General features: G+C 37.8%; 1 protein-coding gene across 2 annotated transcripts; it reads right to left on the reverse strand.

The window, feature by feature from the left end:
* Window positions 1-872: 872 nt before the first annotated feature.
* On the reverse strand, window positions 873-15,892 carry ngb (neuroglobin). Of its 2 annotated transcripts, none has more exons than XM_031890486.1 (4): window positions 15,816-15,892; window positions 7,727-7,838; window positions 3,325-3,444; window positions 873-1,640 (listed from the first exon to the last, which is right to left on the reverse strand). In XM_031890486.1, the coding sequence occupies exons 1-4, from the start codon at window positions 15,887-15,889 to the stop codon at window positions 1,482-1,484; spliced, it is 465 nt and encodes a 154-aa protein (XP_031746346.1). In that variant the 5' UTR covers window positions 15,890-15,892; the 3' UTR covers window positions 873-1,481.
* Between the last annotated feature and the right edge of the window lie 6,593 nt (window positions 15,893-22,485).

Below are 22,485 nucleotides of genomic sequence, written 5' to 3' on the forward strand. Positions count from 1 at the left end.
TAAACACTATTGTATTCTACAGAACTTATCTGTTATCTGCTATGTAACCTGTGCCTTTTCTCCTTTTTTCCAGCTTGAATGGCTGCCCCCGTGGCTACACAGCAGCTTATTATATAAATTATAGTAGAGTTACTGTAGCAAACACACCAGTTTTACCAGTGCAGGGCAACAGTGCATTATATTTTTATTACTTTAAAGCTCCTGGTGTTACTGTTCCTTTAAACAGATGTTTGTTTCCATGAATCCTCTTTATTTTTCCAAAGCAGGAATTGCTCCAGCAGCCATTTTGGAGCATTGGCACTCATTCTTGGAAAACAATAATGTGTTTAAATTTCACTTGAAACTGGGTGAAATTGAAAACAATTATGGGATTAACTTCCCTTTGAAAACGTGTGAAATAGAAAACAATGGGGGGGTTAACTCCCCCTTCAACCCTTCAAGCTGGGTGAAACTGAAAACAATGAGGGTTTAACTTCTCACAGGCCGTCACTGACTATTCCTCTACTATACTAAGCCTCCATAGGACTCCAGTGGTACTCGATGGATCAAACCTGCCAAATTTTTTTTGACAAAAAAAAAGTTAACTAAACATTAATAAAACATGAATTATGGGAGTTATTTTCGAAAAAAAAGTTTATCTTAAAATTGTTTAGTAAATCTGCCTCAACAGAACTGTCGTTGGCCCCATATTAATAAGGCGTTGTACCTTTTATGCTTGACTTGGCAATAGTAGTAGGACACATACATAGTTAAATGTAGCAGTAAAGAACCCCACAACTCTTTCATAACTTTCCATGTACCAAGTCTCCAGGCCCAGAAACTTATCATTAGATTCCTTACACACTGCTCCTCACAAATTGATATCGGGTGGCTGATATTTTCTCTTGGATTTTTGTATTTTATTAATATCAGATCATAGATAAGACATACAAATAAGACTAGAGAAACAGTGTTGAGAGGGCTAGGCATAGGTAGCACATTTAGCAGTATAATACTATGATTATAGTTAGAATGAATTCATTTACAGGTATAATTTACTGCACGTAGTCTACACAATCAAAAGTATTGGACACAAAGGTAAATGCACAGTTTTATACAGAATATTCAGAATATCATATATATATGTATCTATAGAGTGTGGAAAAAACACAGTGAAACACAGTGCTCAGAATATTTGCACAGCATAAAATGGGTAACAGCTCAACCTGCTCCAGTATACTTCAGCATTTGTACTTCAGTAGATGAATGAGTGAGTATTCTAAAATTCCAAACTCTATCCAGCCTTCAGATATCTGTAATGTTTCTGTACAATCCCAGCATTATGTCCCTAGTTTTATCTCTGCAGTTGGATGTCTGCAAAGATGAATGTCTGTGTGCAGAGCACTGTGGGGTATTATTAAAGTGCTGCACAGCGGCTGTCCTGCCATTAAGGGTTTGAAGAATGAACTCTTCACGCTGTGAAAATATATATTACTTGTCTGTTAGATGCCCTCTCGCTGTTCCTGGGAATCTCTGTGCCAACCACGGCTCATGGACTGTACCACATTCGCATACAGCAGGCTCCAGGCTTCTCGAGTATCAGAAGTAAAAGCATCTCCTAAACAGGACTCCAGAGCGAAGAGAAGGGATTCCCCCACCGTCTAAGAGGGAAAGCTTATTATTAACACTGTATAATCCTCATATAACAAACCCTTGACTCGTCAAAGGATAATTAGGTGTATAATCAATTCAATTTCAGGTTAGATGACAAAGCAGTCCAAACATTTAAAACAGCAAAAATCTCAGCCAATGGCAACACTTACACAGGGCTGCAAGTACAGAACACTGGCAAAGTGACATCAGCAGAGCATCTAAAAATGAGAGACCTTTAGATTTTGTTTGCTGGCAGAGCTAAAATGTTATTTTATTTAAAAAGAATTAATATTTAAATATCACTTTATTTCTGATTTTCTGAAGAGATATGATGTAGGCTTTTGTGGCAGGGTTGTAGGGATCCATCAAATGCATAATTGTTTGGATTCCACCAATGTAAAATTGCTCAAAGTTCTATTATGATTTACATTCTTTTTCTACATTTCAAAATATTAGCAAGTTTCTCATTGCCAATATAATGAAACAGAAACAATAGCAGCACCTTTCAAATTCGAGAAGAAACTCTTCTCATGTTGCTCTGCTTAGGAGAGAACAGAGACACATCTGATGACTTCTGTCTCTTTCCTAAGCATAAAAAAGGCCAAAGCTGGATGTATGTAGTGCAGCCAAATACCTAAGCTGCAGCCTAATACTTGGCTCACTTCAGAGTGGGGAGGATTAAGCCTGTGAAACCAATGCTTTGGTCTTGCCAATCTCTCTCCCATAAAAGCTATGGAGGAAGATAAAACCTGTGACTGAGACCAATGCCCAGGTCAGGAGACAGTTTTCCCAAGAAATGCTACCATGCAGGGAGGTGTCAGCCTCTGAAAATATGACCAATGGTGAATAGTTAGGACCACCGTACAGGGTCATTTGCAAGTACAGTGTGCAAAAACCAACTTTTAGTGCAAGTTGCCAAATTTTTTACCCACGTTGTAGCATTTGCCAGACACAGCTATACTTAAGTGCACTCGTTTTGACACAAGTACCTTTAATAAATATAACGTTTTTGTGCAGCAAGTTCAGGTTCGCACAACCACAACAGCATTTCTGGTCGTAAATGCATGTGTGAATACAGATTAGTAGAAAGTTAATTATTTGGGCTGCTTTTTCTGAAAATATCTATTTGATAGTTTGGGGGCCACCTAGGAACCCTTTACTCCAACTCAGGGATGTAGGAACCCACAGAAATCTTGATTACTGGATCTTTGTTATTTCTACTCTGATGCCAATAAGGTGGGCATGTTAAAATACATAGGATTATTTGTTACTTTTTGTTTACTAAGTTATATATGGAAATATATGTAGTCCTGAATACTCGATAGAATGTGCTGTCAGTTTTTTTGCTGTGTGTGTGTCACAGATTTGTGGTTCTGTGTGCTAAGGTGTTTTTAGGAGATGTGTTTTTTGGGGGAGATAAGACGGTAGGTAAGTTTCTTGTTGTAATGCATGTGAAGTGGTGTGACAGATTGTATATGATGGGGGTACAGCTGAGAAGCTTGTGTGTGTGCGTTAGTATATGCGTGAGACTGCAGAGTTAGGCTGTAGAAGCAGATTTGTGATAAAGAGGGGCATCCGAGCATGAATGTCTGGTGCAGGTTAACCAATAAGCAGTTAGTGGAAATAGATGGATAGACATTAGATGGGAATAGATGGACTTGTATAGAGGGTGTCAAATGTAAAACTCTTTACATTAAAGGATTCCAATTTCACTCCTACAGCTCTGTGCTTTCTCCCAAGGCTGGTCAGATATTCATCTAGGGAAGACAGGCAGTCCAGACTGCTGACGGCAGCATCAATCACTGTCATAACCTGTCAGATCAAACAAAATATGTCATAGTTAAACCTTTCAGAATAAATGATTGCTAACTAATTATTTGTTTAATGCTCCATATTGCCTATTATGTGATGGCCTCAGTCCAACCACCACAGATTTTCCTTTCAGATCACTTATTGTCTTTAAAAAAACATAATTCCAGCTCCATATATATTACTTTTAGTAGCAAACATAATTTCATCATTCATTCCCCTGCTGGCCCGCCACTTTTCTCAACAGGAGGACTCAGGGCTTAGTTTACCCAGGAAAACAATATATAATTTTTTTCAGAACAACCTAAGCTTTCAAAATATGGTAGAATTTTTGTGTAATTCCAATTCTGTAACAAGATATAGGCTTCTAAATGTCTAAAAATGCAAAAAAAACCCCAAATTTTCCATAATATAAACACACATACTAGAAACAAATTATTTTATGCACGAATATACAACTGATTTAGAAAGTCCCATGTCTCCTGAACGTGCCAATACCAAATATATATAGTTTTATGGAGATTAGTCACTTGTATAGGTCAAAAACTCCCAGCAGTACACAAATTTCCAAAGCACTGCTCCAGAAAGCTACTTTAGATTTCAAGGACAAAATTTCCACTAACAGAAGGTTTATCCCAGAAAATTTACATTTTTGGAAAGAACAGATTCTGGGGAATACAGAATAGGCATAACTGTCTGTCTACTCCAAACTATTAAGTCGCAATGCTTTCCTAAAGTTATTGGTTTTTATCAAAATTTGTGATTTTTTTTAAAAATTGCTTCAAAGCTTCCATAGTATCTTTCTATAGTATCTTATCTCCTACAGGTCATAAAGTAACCAAATAAAACACCCTAAATATGAACGCCAGGGGTCCACTGAACAGTTTGATGCCCAATATGTATAGGTTTAGCTAAGTATGTGGCATGTAGGGGCCCCAATGTGAACATACCCCCATATGATCTATCATTTCTGTCATTTCAGCTCCTGCAAAATCAACACATTTACATCATTATATGTGGGATAAAGCTAGTAAAAAGTATGCTCACCCCAGAAAGCCATATATTTTTGGAAAGTACATATTCCCCCGAATCTAAAATGGGTACCTATGTCTTTCTACTCCAAAGTACCAAGCCGCACAGCTTTTCTAAAGTTAGCAATTTTGATGACATTTCCAAAAATCCCCTCAAAGCTTCCACTTTGCAGCATCTTATCTCCCACATAGTGTTAGGTACCAAGATAAAACACCCTAAATTTGAACGCCAGGGGTCCAGTTTGATGCCCAATATGTATAGGTTTACCTAAGTATGTGGCATGTAGGGACCCCAATGGGAACATACCCCCATATGATGTATCATTTCAGCTCCTGCAAAATCAACACATTTACATCCTTTATGTGGGATAATGCTCCAAAAAAAGTACACTCGCCCCAGAAAGCCATATATTTTTGGAAAGTACACATCCCCCCGAATCTATAATGGAATCTATAATATAATAATACATTTCTTTTTGCTCCAAAGTACCAAGCTGTAAAGCTTTCCTAAGTTTGCAGATTTATATGACATTTAGAAAATCGCATAAAAATGTTGCAATTTGCCGCATTTATCTCTCACAATTTCTTGATAAAGATCAGATAAAGGCAAATCCCCAAATAGGAACACCTATGGTCTACTGAACAGTTTGATGCCCAATATGCATGCCGAAACATCCCCTAATTATACAGAGACCCCCACAAAACAATATATTTTTGGAAAGTACACATTCTGACAAATCCAACAAGGGTAAAGAGTCCTTTCTACACCAAAGTACCAAGCCACAAAGCTTTCCTAAAGTTATTGGTTTTTATGACATTTCAGAAAATCGCCTAAAAATGTTGCAATTTGCCTCATTTATCTCACACAATTTCTTGCATACAAAGGCAAGTCACCCCAAATAGGAACACCTAAGGTCTACTGAACAGTTTGATGCCCAATATGCATAGATATACCTAAGTCTGCGGTATGTACTGAACCCAAAATGAAAATAGCGCATATGGATTTCTCGCCTGCCAACTCAGCTTTTGCACACAGAGCCCCCTGACAGCGTATTATGTGCAGTAACCCCCCTAACTATACAGAGACCCCCAGAAAACCATATATTTGTGGAAAGAACACATTCTGATGAATTCAAAATAGGCAAAGTTATTTTTGTACACCAAAGTTACACCTGACAAAGCTACGCTAAAAACAGATTAGGAACACTTATACAGGGATAAAAATGCAATAAAACCAATAAAATTGTGCAAATCAGTGAAACGACAAAATAAGTCACATGACAGTGTAATTAGTGGTCAGAATATCTGATCCAATAGTCACGCTGTCAAAATAAACAGTTTTTAGGTAAAAGAAACTAAAAACAAAGTGGCAAAATGAAAAAAACAAAACAAAAAAAACCCCAAAGTGTTTGTGTATACATGTGTGTACATGTGTAAAAGTTGTGTGATAGTGTGTAAGTGTGTATATGAGTGTAAATAAGTGTATAAAGGTGTGAAAAAAACAAAAAAAACTGCTAAAATGTGTGCTGTAAGTGTGTGTATAAATGGTGTGTAAGTGTGTAAATGCAAAAATAAAAAAAACTCCTTACCTGTCCTGAAGACCTGATCGCCTCCTCCTCAGTGGGCCGGCGCTAGGGGGGGAAGAAGGAAGCAGTAGACGCGATCACATCACTTCCTGGAGGGTACTGCGACACGATCGCTCGCAGGACCCTCATGACAGCCCCCCTGGCACGTTGCCACCGCTGCAGAGAGCAGCCCTTAAATGCCAACGACGTATGGTACACGTCGTTGGCATTTAAGCCCTTTTACTGCCACGACATATCCCATACGTCGTTGGCAGTAAAAGAGTTAAAGGAGAACTAAAGCTAAACTAAAGAAGTAGGGCAGAAATATTGTACATTATGTTTTGGCCTTCCATTACCAGCCCAAGGCAACCACAGCACTTTAGCAGGAAAGATTTGCATCTAAGAAGATCCCCCCCACCAGTAGCTCCCAATCTTCCTCCTGATCTACTGTGCATGTTCTGTGCTGCTGTCAGTTACCTGGGCTTAGGGACTGACAATTTAATTTATACATAGAATATAACTATCACAATAAAATGCTGGTTAATAATCAGTACAGATTTTTAGTACAAAGCAGCTCTGAAACCAGTGCAATTAGTATCATAATGTAAATATCAGCCCTGTAGCATCAGCTTATATGACAGGCCAGCCCAATTTTTCTGCTTGATAATTTGTGATGACCTCAAGCTTAGCTTCTCAACAGCTGCCCAGAGCCCACTGCTTTAGGTTGGTGCAGTAAGTTCAATATATAAAATATAGCAATTCTAGTCATATTCATTTTTTGGCTTTGTCCTCATTTTAGGCTCTGTCCTATGCATATACATTAATGGTAACATTGTCACACACCCAAGGAACCATACAGCTCAAGTAAATGGTATAAGTCTCGGAACAAGAGCAAAGGGTCCAGCATCAAATCAAAATCCATTATGAAGCACAAATGTAACCTACTCACTGGATGTATAAATTGCTTCACCCACTCATATTAAATAAGTTGAGAGCCTTTACTTATCCAGTGCACAGATACGCAGCCTGGAGCCACAGGTTAGCACCAGCTCTGCAGCAAGTTTAGAAAATAATACCTTGTTCTATTTAACGAAGTCACTTGAAGCCAGTCTTTATAAGATATGATATAAGAATCCAACATATAAGGCTGACCTTTAATCCTAAAAGGCTGTTCTGGTCTTTATTAATATATTTGTTTTTTTTCATACTGGTGCAAACACAGAATTAAATAGGTATAGGATCTATCATCTGGAATGCTTGGGACCTGGGGCTTTCCAATAAGGGCTACTTCCAGAATTTGGATCAGCATACCATAATATCAAAACATTTACACATTAAATAAACCCAAGAGGATTGTTTTGCCACCAATATGGATTCATGTAACTTAGTTACCATCAATTACAAAGTACTGTTTTATTATTACAAAAAAAAGGAAATCATTTTCAAAACAATTAGAACAATTTGCTTAAAATGGTCTCTATGGGAAATGGTCTTGCCATAATTTAAAGCTTTCTGCATCAGGTTCACAACTACTTTTATTCTCTAAATCACATGTCAGACTGACTTCACATTTAGCACGCTACTAGTATTGATTCAGAACACCCCTTTCACTCTGTATATTTTGAAATGCAAGCATATATTTCACTGCCCCCAAAAAGCTGCCAAACCCTTCCTTAGTATTTTACTCACTTTACGGATATGTTCTGTGAATTCAGCTGAGCTCAAGCAATCCTGCACTTTAGAAAAATGAGAGGAGTTGTACTGAAAAAGGAAGACCAGCTCTGGTTCCAATTCAAATAGCCTGTAAAGAAGAGATATCATTAAATCATGCAAATAACCACAATTTTGGGAAGCATATAATTCAATCAAGAGTTTTGTCAGCCATTAGAACTAAACTGCACTGAAATACATAACCATGCAGCCTGTTGTAGTGCTCGTTGTGTTGATGTCAGAAATGATGTCATGGCCACACGTAGCAAGCTTCTCACCTGAACTATCTATAGTAGAGCCTCGCTATGCAAGCTATCAACATGTGGCCCTGGTCTTTGGATTTGAGAATTCTCTCGATAAATTAAACACATTGCTTTTCTAATCTTCCTCCTCACACCTATATTTTTAAGATTTTTTCCCAGAATCACTAAAAAGGCACAGTGTTGGCAGAGAAATGCTAATAAAGCATTATGTTACCAGTTATGGACCCAAAATGGTTACTTGGTATTGGGATTTCATCTTTTACCAGAATGCCCTGGATAAAGAGACATTTTCTACTGGAGGTCTTTAAAAAAGCCCTTTTTGTTAATTAAGCTTTACAGCATACAGTCCATTGTAATAGCTGTTGTGCCCAGGCTGAATATGTGGCAAATGTGTCCTGCGACAGTGGTCAACAAACTGAGAATGGCAAAGTAAGACTTAAAGAGTAGCAATTTACCCAACTTTTCTATGTCTGCTGTAGGCAAAGATCTCTATGGGAAGTGTGGATGTGGCGCTTAAGAGGTGACATGATAACTATGTATAAATATATAAAGGGATCATATAATAACCTTTCTAATGTTTTATTTACCAGTAGGTCCTTCCAATGGACACGAGGGCACCCACTCCGTTTAGAAGAAGGGAGGTTCCATTTAAACATTCGGAAAGGATTTTTTACTGTGAGAGCTGTGAAGTTGTGGAATTCCCTCCCCGAATCAGTCGTGCTGGCTGATACATTATATAACTTTAAGAAGGGGCTGGATGGATTCTTAGCAAGTGAGGGAATACAGGGTTATGGGAGATAGCTCTTAGTACTAGTTGATCCAGGGACTGGTCTGATTGCCATCTTGGAGTCAGGAAGGAATTTTTTCCCCTCTGCGGCAAATTAGAGAGGCTTCAGATGGGGTTTTTTGCCTTCCTCTGGATCAGCTAGAAGTTAGGCAGGTTATATATAGGCATTATGGTTGAACTTGATGGACGTATGTCTTTTTTCAACCCAACTTACTATGTTACTATGTGGGGGGGCAGAATCCATTGGCATAAAGTTAGTTTAAATTACATTTTTTAGTATGGAGTAAGCAGAAATATTCTAAAATAATATGCATTCTTTTCTCTGCATTTCTATATTTTGTTTGTTTTTTTTACAGTTCTGGATATTAAGGCCTAATTAACGTAGAAACCATATATTGAAATTTAAAATGGAAATGCAAATAAGTGTGCTTACACAAACAAATACTATTATTAATAATATGTCATGCATGATTACAAATAAGGGAAAATAAAGGTAAATTGTCCATTATTTTAATAATAGTGAAAATACATGCTGCTAGAAGCAGACTATCAGGTCAATAATAGGCCATTAGGAATAGGAAAATAAGTAAAACAAGTTATTAGGAAATCTGGATAAAACACGGTCAAGGATAAAACATATTGGATAGACTCCACCACATAGCTTTGTACCATCTGCTAACCTATTTGCAATCCTTACCCACCGATCTCTAGATGCCTGGCATGGTATCACGTTTTCTTACACCCACTTTAGTCTGCCAGCCTTTCACTATTTTACTTATCTTTGCTGACCCCAATATCTAATAACCTTTTATTTTTCACTCCCTTGGTATGCAATATGGAGGTGTTATAGGCAGAGAAACAGTATTTAGTATAGACTGATGCAGTGATCCCCAACCAGCAGCTTGTGAGCAACAAGTTACTCCTTGTGGCCTCAAAGCAGGTGCTTATTTTTGAATTCTTGGGTTGGTGGCAAGTTTTCTTAAATAAGAACACTATGTACTCCTCAAAGCTGAGCTTTTGCATAGAGGTTACCAAATAGCCCTTATTTGGCACCTCCCTAAGTCTTTTTATATTTGACTGTGGCTCACAGGTAAGAAAGTTGGGCTCCCCAGGTCTGATGAGTGAAGGGGTTCTGCCACACCTTATATTTTACTCTCACCCACATTCTCCTCAGAATACTGTTCTTTTTCTGCCCTGACTTCCCCCGACATCATCACTTTTTAAAATGTATTCTGCATCCCCATTCTCACAAACATTCACCCCATCCTATCAATGAAAATATGTCCATACTTGCATGTTACCAAATTATCTATATCTTTATTTTATCTGATAATGTGCCATTGCAATTACTTTATTGTATTGATGCTTGTACCATGATCAGCTTCCTTTGAATGTTATCATTTTTGATTCAATATACATGTTATATGGTCACGATTTCCAAACATTTTTTTAAGTCCCTATGTTGCAGATCACACAATCCAAAAGAGTACCTCTTCAGCATATTAAATGTGCCGACAGCAAGTAGCTAGCTTCCCTTTGATGTGCTGGCAGTCATGTTACATCACTGAATTTCAGTATAATTGAAATCTGCTATAAAGGACTTGTGTCTGAATGGCTTATTAATTTATTTGAAACATACAATTAACATGACCCCATCAGAATTTAATCAACCATAAAGCATCTGTATCAGTCTTATAACTGATCTTTCATGTACTTGATCCTCTAAATTCAGCATCAAAATCTATCTGTAATAAAGTCCAACATTTCTCTTAACCTTATTTATTCAAAATAAGGGATGCCTCCAGTATTAACTACTCACCCATGTATATAACTAGCCACTGTTATTTGTTTAAAACTGTTATTTGTTTAAATAACAAATATTAAAACATATGAAATGTTTTAGTATTGATCTATTCAGTTCAGTTGAGAATGTTGCTACAGTCAGTATAATTAGAGATTTATGTGAGACAGCAGAAAACTAGAATCAGTGCCAGTGAAATGTGTTTTAGTAAGAAAACTGATCTGGAGCTTGCCAGTGAATTCCAGCAGAAGAGAAGTCTTAGAGATGTGAGGGAAGGTTATCAGAGAGGAGAAGAGCTGCAGTTCTCATGTAGAAAGCTAGAGCACAAGAATATGCACGCTTACAGATAAAAATGCCAGAGTTAAGATGCAAAACATATGTTTTGTGGTCTGATATAAAATAATCCCACCATGCTTTTCCATAAATACCATTTTTTATAAATATCTGATAACCCCAGATTCTATTATTTATTGTCACAATGTTGTCATTTTTGTTTGCACATCATGCCAGATCGTAGTACTGATTACTATATAACTAATAAACATTAAAATTGTCTTGTGTCATTCATATATTATATGTATATATGTATATATGGAGAGAGAGAGAGAGAGAGAGAGAGAGAGAGAGAGAGAGAGAGAGAGAGAGAGAGAAAAAATATATATATTCTCTGAACATGCCAGTTTCTCACCCTTGAAAATGTAGGGACACCTCAAATAAATGCACATTTTAGGGATGCACCAATTGCCTTTAAATTATATTGTAACCAGCACAGCTAGATTTTCTAGATATGTCCCTTAATTTTCAAGTCATCCAGTAGCCCTAACCTGCCATCAGTTATATAGCTTTGCAAGGCTCCCCTATAAATGTAATTTTCTTCTTCAGTTATATTTCTTTTATTGGACTACTCTGATGCAAGATTACAAAAATGAACAGCAAAGTCTAATAATCCCCTATAATTCTATGCAACCTATTATGTGCATATCACTGTAACTTGTCATTACAATACAACAATATTATGTTTCTCACAAAGTAAAACACTTGCTGTCAGTGTCTCATCTGCAGGTCACACCATTGTCCTTACCAGCAAAATGCACTTACCTGGCAGATGCCATAGTACCAGTATTTTACTTGGTGAACTACACGTATCAGACATTCACGTGGAACTTCTGATGACCAATACAGTCCACTTATAGTTACAGACACCAGTTTGTGCCAATACTGCTGTGTCTTACCTTTTCAACTGAAAAATGTCACTGTTACCAGGTGCTTGCTAAAATGTTTCACCTGGTCATTGACTCTGCCAGTCTCTTACCTGGAAAATAGTACTGTTCCATGGTGCAGCTGGTCCTGGCTTACTGTTTGCCAGCTCTCACGAATCAGTTCTTTTTGGGGTCCCGACAGCTGATCTTTCTCCATGGTACTAAGGCTTGAGTTCCTTCTAACTTTTCCCCCTTTGCTATTTCTTGTATGTAACACTATAACCTGTTTTTGTGGTTTTGCACCTACCTATCAGAGCCCAGGGTCCAGAGTTGCCCAGGGACACTAAACGCTTAGGAAAGGAACATTTGCCAGAAGTGTGACCGTCTCAAAACAGCAGACTAGGAAAAATGTGTTCCTTTATCTTTTGCCCTTGTCTTTTCCTTTCCACTGCTTCCTCATTTATACCATCCCTCACTTTATCTCCTGTCACTACAGCCTTCTCTCTGTGCATCCTCTGCCTGTCTTTGGCTTTGCATCGCCTGCCCCCTCCTTTCCCCTCCCTGTCACAGCATCCTTTTCTGCATTTAAAGTCACAGTGCTCCTAACAAGAAGCTACAAGTCTGTCCACAGACAACAGACAGTTTCCTGGGCTGCACTGTTTGCCAATGCATTCACATCAAGTACAATCAGTTTATCCCCTGTGGCTGCATTTTTTTACAAGCATGCCCGATTTATAAAGTTATCTGGTAACCTAATAACCTCTTAAAATGTGGCCCATAAAATATATGTTATTACAATGATGTTTAGTTGATTTTTAATATTTTTCTGTGTAAATGCCTGTGAAAGGAATCATTTGGATCTCTAAGATGTGGAATTACAATTGTCTGATATGAGTGGCCTCCAACTGATCATTCAATCTCAGGGCACACAGGAATTATAAAAGTGGTGTCCCCAAATATAAGATCATGGAAAAAGCAGGCGGTAGGAGCACCAGACTGCAGTCCAGTTGGATTGCACAATAGTCATGTGTGAATATCACAGTGAGCACCAAATTAAGAAACCAGAAGTCTATCAGCAGCAGCAAGTGCAATAAGGGCTTTAGGGCATGTACACAGGGCAGTCTAATGTTGTTTACACCTCATTTTATCCCAATTCCAGGACATGTTGGGATAAGAGTAAATTATTACAAAATGTTTCCTTTGCAGATCTGTTTAGCCAACAGCCGTATATTAATATTTATACAGCATAAGATCTCTTATCAAATAAAAAAAAAGTTTAAAAAGAGGCTTTGTGTAATGACTGTGTGGCAAGTAACTTTGAGGTAAAAATGGCAATTTTTTTGCTGGAGGATTGCTGTTTTATTACCCACCATTTAAAAGCAGGTGCTGCCTGTAATGCTGGATTTTTACACGAAAAACTTTTACAATGATAATTTATACACCTTTTTTTTTTTACAAGCAAGGCTGTAAATTATGTTTTGTACTTGGTCACCATTTATTTTTATACACAGCATGATAAATAGACCCCTTAATTAGAAGTACACAGTCAAAACATACTGCAGCAGTGTTATTTAAAAGATGTATATTAAAAAAAAAAAGCATTAGCATATGCATAAATGCACAAGGTCTATGAGGCACTATATCCAGAAACATTATTACATTGTTTTTAGATAACACAACAGAAATAGAGCCTTTTTCTGTAGTTTCCCTTTTTTATTTTTGATAATTTTTCTAATATTGAAGTCTAAAGTTTCATTGTTCACTTTCTCTCTCCAGCTCTGTGATAGGGACAGGGTGTCACCTACTTTGTAAACTGTTCCAATTTGACACATTAGCGAATACACTTTTTATCTTTGGCCCTGCTAAGCATAAACCCTTTTATTAAAGGCAGCTGTTATTATTGATAAAAAGTGCCACAGATGCTGCTGAGAAATGTATCAACCAATGTAGCAAACAGAGTCTGTACACAGGAGCAGACAGGTCTTGATTGAGCTTCAAACTAGGCCCTGGCATTTCAAGTACGCAGGGATGGCATACGCTTTGCTACGATTTCCCGAAGTTTCCTCTCAAGGCAACTTCGGGCGACTTAGGGAAATCGTAGTGACGCGTATGCCATCCCACCGGTGATTTACATTCTTGCCGGTGGGATGGAATTGCGCCCACAGCAATGAAGATTTGTCACGGGGTGACTAATCTCCCCGTCCGCCACTGCCCTTAAGTGTTGGGGTAACATTTGGTGGCCTCCAGCATCACCCATGGATCATCAAAGACTAGGCAAATTGCAAATGGCTTATCTACATAAACAAGCACTATAGCACGCTGAAGGAGAAAATGCCTATTGTGCCATCAGCCTTAGTATGATAGCATATGGTGCTACTTTAAATGCTTAAGCATTTAGTTTATTTGGTAGGCTAAAATGGGGTGCCCCCCTCCCCCATTAATATAAATAAATAGTCTAACAAATGCTTTGGTCAGTGCATGTGAAAGAATATTCTACTATCATTTCTGGCTGACATAAGCACTTGTCAAGGACTTTAATTCGAGGCTAAGGGGTGTTGCTTCAGGCACTTTGACACTGCATTTTTGGTCTAAAAAAAAGTATATGGAATCTGCTGAAAGATATTGTGGCAAATCTAATGTCACAATGTAAATGTTTTCCATTAACATTCCAGCTGATCAGTGCTACCTGTTTTGCTGTGGGTTACTTGAAAAGTAGCACATTTTGACCATTTATTAGTAGTAGTTTGACTGTTTTGCAGGGGTGGAACTACTGGGGTGTGACTGGAGTGTGCCCTGGCACTAGTGGTTACATTATTGCTGTTTTGTTTCTGCTATGAGAACCCTTGAGGCTACAGGAGAGGAGCATGATGGCCAATATGGTAGTTATAAGCTTAAGGCTGATGGCATGTGGTGTGTTTTCTCTGCTGGTAATAAAGCGCTCCCAGTCCCCTCCCACTCATTTGAATGGGAAATGCCCAACAGCACCAGAACAGGTACTTTTTTGCACGTAAATATATGCTAGTAAGCACCAATACAGATACTTTTGGGAGAAGTCCTTTAAGGAGCTTCTCCTACTTCTGAATTATGCCAGCAGAGAAAACATTTGTGTACCAAATCCCTAACAGTTTTTATGCTCTCTTATATTACAGCATGATTTGTATACGCAAAAAATGTGGGGGAGGGCATGACAGAATCATATGCTTTATGTTCCCAAGCTATAATTGGGGCTTTAGATAAGGGCCACTGACCACAGCTAATTAGCTGCTACAAATAGCTAGAATTCTGTGACTGGGAGGTGGGAGAATGAAATATATGCGTTTATGAAAGTGGAAAAAATTACTAATTAAAAAAAACTGTATATTCCAGCTCTAATCAAATTAACACATTGTTTTGTGGTTGAAATCTTGTTGTTTTTAAAAACTGATAATAAACCTTTAACTAGATTAAAGTTTGATCTAAAGTTCAGTGAAATGTCAAATATAACAAGTTAATGTTATGTTCCAAAAATGATACTGAGATAACTCATATGCAGAGCATAGACAAATCACATGGACTCTTATCAAATCAAAATGGCAATCCTGAGAGATTCCCAGCAATTTGATATTGCCCCTATTAATTAAAACTTTTCTCACTGTAGGCATGTTGACATGTTTTAGAAAAGGCAATACCTGTGTCAGTTTGACTGCTTTGAAATGTTGAATCCCATTCTGTTTTGCATGTAGGGAGATTGGGTTAATTGTTTGTTAAATGTGAAAAGTTTAACAAGTAGAATCATAGTTAGTGCTCCGTAAATGTGACCCACTTTAATGCTAGCACTTAAGTGCCTGAGAGTGAAGGAACAGGTGCAGGCAGAAGCAGGCGCTTGAGCAGATTCTGAATCAGCCCCATGTGGCACTAGTAGTCTTACAAAACAAAATAAACAAAACAGAATCCTGATTTTATGGCCTAAAAGGTAAGGTTCAGGGGTTAAGGTTAATCCCAAACACTGCTAAAAAGACTGTAAGATTGCCATACTTACCCTTTCATAACAGCACCAATTAATAATACATTCAACATTGTAAAAAATAATGTGGCATTTCCTGAGGGCACCATAAGTACAATTTAGTCAAACCAAAATGGTGCCTGGGTGTTTCTGGGTAAAGAGGATGTTGTAGGCTATTTAAATGATCAAGAAAAAGCAAAGGGCTGAAGGGTTAATAAGAAGCCCTTGTTATAAGAGAATGGCATGAGAGAAATCAGGAAAATCAGCCTTTGCTGTTAGGAAGCCTAGCCATGCTTCAGACAGTCTGCCATGGACCAATGACTTTCTATTTTCAATTACAGAAGATTTCTGTCACCAAAATGCCAGTCTATGAAATTTTCTTGCCATCCAAGTAAATTGGGTCAGATGCATGAGACATTTGACAAAGGGCAATATCTGTGGTTCCTCAATACATTTTAATCAGAAGGCTGTCACAAAATATTTAGCTTCCACAGTGGCAGCTAAGCAGTTTTGGAAGGGGCCCATTTATATCAATTCCAAAACACCTGTGCTTGTTAATTGGTACCAGCAATGATAAACAAATGCTTCCTCCTCTGCATCCATTATGTGAGTATATACACCATCCATGTGTGTGCTGCAAATTCCTTACTCTCTCCAAGGTAGGAGTGAGAGGTTTGGCCAGGAATTTGCAGCAGCAGGAAGCACCAAACACAAAAAGGAAAACAACAGCTGCATTGTCCATTCTAGTTATATACCTTGTGCACTCCATAACTGTAATAAATCTTTCACACCACCCCAACACTTGCTCGGTAATACAATGAGCTGGACCTTCTTGGAGAAACTAAGTAAAGGAAATAATGGATTACAAGTAGTGATGAGCGAATCTGTCCCGTTTCGCTTCGCCTTAAAATTCTTGAAACGGCAAGAAAATTCACAAAATGCATTTGTTGCACATTTTTTTTGTTGCCCGCGTATATTCTTTTTGTTGCCCACAAAATTTCTGCGCAACAAATTTTTCCGCGGATAATTTGCACAGAAGTTTTGCAAAACAATTTGCCAATGGCTAAATGCGGAAATTCGCTGCGAATCCATGCCTGGCGAAAAAATGTGCTCATCACACACTCTCACACAAGCACAAAAAAAACAATAACTTTTTAAGAAGCCTAATAAATCACATTCTTAAAAGCAACATTTTTTGTTTCCATGCACAAATAAATACTTTTTTTATGACTGTATCCCATTAAATGTTTTCTGCATTCATAAATAATAATTGCTATGGATCACTATAATTTTGGATGACAAACTATCACTTTCTGCTGTAGTATCATTTCAGTTTCATTTTTGATTTTGGCTCATTTATTAATATGCCTGCAATGCATCCTCACTTTATGTTGTTTACAATCCAACCTTCACTGCCTTTATTGCATTGAGCAACTAGGCTTTAACGGCAGTCCTGATTTTAGAGTCATGTGATAATGCTTCATACTACATTCCGGAGTAATGACTTATGATTATAGCATATACTGGTATACAGCACAGAGCATGAACATTACATGAAAATGGGGTATGTGTATATGTATATATATATATATATATATAAGTGCTCGAAGGAAGGTACCGCTCACTCAGGTCTTCGGTTCAATTTTGTAGGTTTATTGAAGAGGCAAGGGAACTGACGTTTCGGCTGCAACACCAGCCTTTGTCAAAGTTACAAATACAAGTGAAAAAAAACCTTATAAACAGTGTTTGGCGGGAACACCAACGGACAATAACGTGAGCGTGAGAAAACACCCCCCAAAAAATGCAAATGTGATGACATCAGACAGTACATATACACAAATGTGATGACATTGGTGTTCCCGCCAAACACTGTTTATAAGGTTTTTTTTCACTTGTATTTGTAACTTTGACAAAGGCTGGTGTTGCAGCCGAAACGTCAGTTCCCTTGCCTCTTCAATAAACCTACAAAATTGAACCTAAGACCTGAGTGAGCGGTACCTTCCTTCGAGCACTTGTGAACAAAATTGTGGAACTGCACCCAGGCATCTGTATTCGTTCTATACGAGAGTGCTGGCCTCTGCTGCATAACATTATATATATATATATATATATATATATATGTATATGTATATATATATATATATATATATATATATATATAAATTTTTTATTTACACACAAACATGCAATGCATGTTAATACAGTGTAGTTGGCTGGCAAGAACATACATCTATAAGACAGAACAGCATGTGTGCATTTGATACATGTTTTTCTTTTCTATTTGGTCGATCATGGGTTAAAGCTGTTAGATACAATTACCGGCACAGCATCCTCCAGCTGTAATTGTCCCCCTTGCCCAGCGGAAGGCAGAGTGCTCTGGTCCTTCTTAATCTGCTTCTTTCTTCCAGTCTTGGGCTCATTCCCATGGCAACCCCATCAAATGACCATAAGGCAGCTGTAGAATGGGGGTGGAGGCATACAAACCCATTCACTGCCAGGTCACTGAAAAAATAACAGCAGAGCAAAACTGAAATCTGCAGAAACATATTTGAAAAGGACACAATCAAATATGCAACATACAAAGAATGTGACTGATTTTGCTTTAGGCAGAGATAAAGACAGAGCTTGCTTTGGTACAAGGCAGCAGAGCTGTTGAGATCATTAGGCAGAAGTCAGAAGTAGGCCCAGAGACAGGCCATGAAGTCAAAAGTAAGAGCTAAGTAGAGTTTTACCTATTATTTTTGCTGGAACACTTGTGCATTGCTTTCTGAAACATACCAATTCCACCTGCATAATAAGCAATGCTAATGGCATTCCCAGCATATCACTAATGTACATTTCTGATAACATCACAAGAATTCCATTCTTTAGAACATACAAGTATGCCAAGAGCTTAGCTAAGTAGCAGGACCAAGCATTAGGCCAATAGACAAAGTGAAGCAGAAAGACTGAGAATTAGGCCAAAGCACAAATGCAAGCCAGAAGCCAGAGCTAGGGGGAAAGGACATAAGGCCACCAGTCATGAATTGGCTGAAAGACACAGCATTACACCATGAGACAGAAATAGAAATATGTAAAAGCAGGGCTAAACAACAATGTGATAGCAAAGCTACAGGCCATTACAACATCAGAGCCAGGCACAGAGGGAAATAGACTGTAGAACTGTTGGACAGAAGTGGCTCATTTACACTGAACATTTAAACTGCATAGAATCTGAATTATACATAGTATAAAATAACAACAAGTGTTAATGAGAGAAGAACTGGAATGCTGAGGGACAGGCAGCCTTTGCTATACAGAAAGCAAAGGAAAAACAACCAATGAGAGGCAAGGATGATTAAAAGGGGCATGTTAGCAGGGGGAGTGCATATAAACAGGCAACAAGAGAGAATAGTTGGATGGTAAAGGCAAAGAAGACAAAGTACAGGTACCTCACCATGCACATAAATAAGATATAGTGATGCAAAGGAAAGACATAAGAACAGTGAGCACAGCAAGCAAATGAAAGCCAGGAAGAGTGACAGGTTAAAAATTACAATCCATAAGTTATTGTAAAGGGCAAATCCAAGCATCTATAGCTGCATGGCTGCAAGTAGTAAAGACATTTTTTTACAGAGAAGACTGTAGCAAGAGAACAGCATGAGAAGCAGTTGGGAAGTTAATGCAGATTGGGCTTTCCAGCTTGCAGTATTGATCCAGTAAGCAAAACATGACAGGACAGATTCCAGTGTGTTCTGCCTGGTTGATATTGAAACATATGCTAAGACTGGGATTCACCTCTGTTTATTTTCTGCAGCACAATGGGAACAACGTGTTACATCTGTGAGAACTAATATGTGTGTCTCTGCACTGCTTCTCCTGACTCTTGAAACAATGCAACATAAGTCAGCATTTATTTCAGCCAAGCTTTCACTTCCCACAATGCCTTTCATGCTGTGATTAAAGGGATGATGTAGCTTTATAGAATAGTCTAGTCTATTCTTAGGAACTTTTCATTTGGTCTTATAGTTTTTTTAAAGGGTTGTTCACCTAAAAATTAACTTTTAGTATGATTTTTGAGTGTTTTTTATTTAGCTTTTTGTTCAACTATTTTCCAGTTTAGAATTTTAGCAGCTATGCGATTGCTAGGGTCTAATTTACCCGAGCAACCAGGCAGTGGTTTGGATAAGAGACTGGAAAATGAATAGAGGAGGGCCTGAATAGGAAGATAAGGAATAAAAAGTAGCATAACAATAGAACTGTAGCTTCATGAAGCAACAATTTTTGACTGCCAGGGCAAGTGACCCCCATTTGAAAGCTGGAAAGAGTCAGAAGAATTTAAAAACTACAAGAAATAAAAAATGAAGACCAATTGGCCATGCTATAACATACTAAAATGTGAACCACCCCTTTAATTATTTGCACTTTTCTTTTTATGCTTTCTAGCTTTCAAATGGGTGTCACTGACCCCAGCAGCCAAAAAATAATGACAATAAAACTGTAGCCTCACAGAACATTTTTACTTATCTTTCTGTTTAGGCCCTTCTTTATTCAAAACCCCGTCTCTCTCTTTCAAACCACTGCCTAAATTGCTAGGTCAACTAGGGCCCTAGCAACCAATAGCTGCTGAAATTCCAAACCAGAGAGCTGTTGAACAAAAAGCTAAATCATCCAAAAACTTCAAATAATAAAAAACGAAGACCAATTGCAAATAGTTTTAGAATAGCACTCTCCACATTATACTAAAAGTTGGTTTAAAGGTGAAATACCCTTTCAACAGACTTCTGAAGAAGCATCTATGGAATTGTAATTTTTCATTGCCATTTCAAACAAACGGGCCGCTCCACACAGGACTTATGGAGAATAAGACACTATTTATTTCAGACTATAACAAAGACTGACGTTTCGGCTGGATCTCCAGCCTTTCTCAAAGCTGGAGGTCCAGCCGAAACGCCAGTCTTTGTTATAGTCTGAAATAAATAGTGTCTTATTCTGCATAAGTTCTGTGTGGAGCAGCCCGTTTGTTCGTGTTACTATCCAGAGGTTTAAGGACTGCACCCAGGTGATGGAATCTCTCTTTTTCGTGAGTGCCTACCTTTTGGAACTTATATATATAAGGAAGAGTGGAGCACACCCTACAAAGGCTCAAATGCCCTGGGTGCTGGCAAAATGAGGAAATATAAGGAGAGAGAGCCGCACGCACAAGGACTTAGTGATTAGTGAAAAAATTTATTTGAAAAAATCCAACGTTTCGAGTACTGACTGTGTATATATGTATATATATATATATATATATATATATATATATATATATATACACAAATATATGGCTGATTAGTAACCAGTGCAATTAGCATTAGAATTTAATAATCAGTCCTGTAGCATCAGCTAATAACAGACCAGCCTTGTTTTCTGCATGATAATTTGCAACAACCCCTAAGCTTAGCTTTCCAACAGCTGCCCAGAGCCCACTGAGCATGTGAGTAATGAATAAAATATGGGGGTGGCTTCATATTGGGATAAAAATTATTTAAAAAAAAATTAAAAAATGTTTTTTTTTTTTTTTACACAATATGTCCCCTTAAAAAGGATTCTGTCATAATTTTTATGGTACACTTTAAAATGATAAATTATGCTGTTTACAAATAATTTCTTGAATTTCTTCTTGAACCAACAGATGTATTTTTCTTTGTGTCTGATCCTGAGTTTTCCAAAAGAGCTGGCTTTTAACAGAACTGCTTTCAGAAAAGCTATTGTTACTCCTACTCAGTGTAACTGGAGGGGTCATGGACAGACTTGGATTTTAACTACGGAGTGCTATTCACATATGAACCTATGGGTAGGTTATTTTGCTGCCTTCCCATTATTCTGCTGATCGGTTGAAGGGGGAGCGGGGGGATAATAATCCATTTTGCAGTATAGAAGTAAAGGGGGACTGAAGTTTATCAGAGTACAAGTCACATGGCTAAAAGCACCTGGAATACTAAGAATATATCTAGCCCCAAGTCAAATTTCAAAATGAAATATAAAAAAAAAAAATCTATTCTCTCTTTTGAAAAATGGATTTCAATGCAGGATGCTGATGAAGGCGTGCTATTAACAGATCCATTTTGTAAAAAAAACATGTTTTCTCGTGACAGAATCCCCTAAGGATTTTGGATTGTCCTAGCAATCTCCTCTGTAATATTGTTTGTATCAATCATCTCTGCTTGTGTTGGAAGCTGGGAAGTTGCAGGGAATAAAAGTGTTCTGTTTAGCATATAATGAGGTACTGTATAGTATGTGGAAAACTCCTGCAATATTTTGTGGGAATTACTTGTTATGATGCCTGTTTTAGTACAAATCCTAGAAGGCAATAGGGCATGGTGTGCAGGTTGATTTAGTTGTGATAGTAGTGTACCAATTTTTATTTAATTCATTTAAAAATTCTGCTCTTTTTCTCTGCATCTGTTTCTAACTGAGCTGCACAGATCCATATTGGTGGCAAACAATCCTATTGGGTTTATTTTATGTTTAAATGATTTTAAGCAGACTTAAAGTATGGTGATTCAGATAAGGGATCCATAAAAGCCCAGGTCCCAAGCACTCCAGATAATACATCATATACCTGAACCATAAACAAACTTTATAATACGACTAAGGAGAAATTTACAGGTTAAAAAATATGCCGAGCCCACATTTTCCAACTCACATCCATGTGTAACTTAACAGTAAGGCACATGAAAAA

The sequence above is a fragment of the Xenopus tropicalis genome, chromosome 8 (assembly GCF_000004195.4).
Source record: "Xenopus tropicalis strain Nigerian chromosome 8, UCB_Xtro_10.0, whole genome shotgun sequence".
NCBI lineage: Eukaryota > Metazoa > Chordata > Amphibia > Anura > Pipidae > Xenopus > Xenopus tropicalis.

Excerpts from the sequence above, each read along its gene's own strand:
- ngb (XM_031890486.1), bottom strand. The coding sequence starts at position 15,889 with ATGGTGCCCTCAGGAAATGCCACATTATTTTTTACAATGTTGAATGTA. Across the intron at positions 3,445-7,726 it reads TCACAGAACATATCCGTAAA|GTTATGACAGTGATTGATGC; the intron begins GTGAGTAAAATA and ends TTGATCTGACAG. Across the intron at positions 1,641-3,324 it reads TGAAATTGGAATCCTTTAAT|ACGGTGGGGGAATCCCTTCT; the intron begins GTAAAGAGTTTT and ends TTTCCCTCTTAG.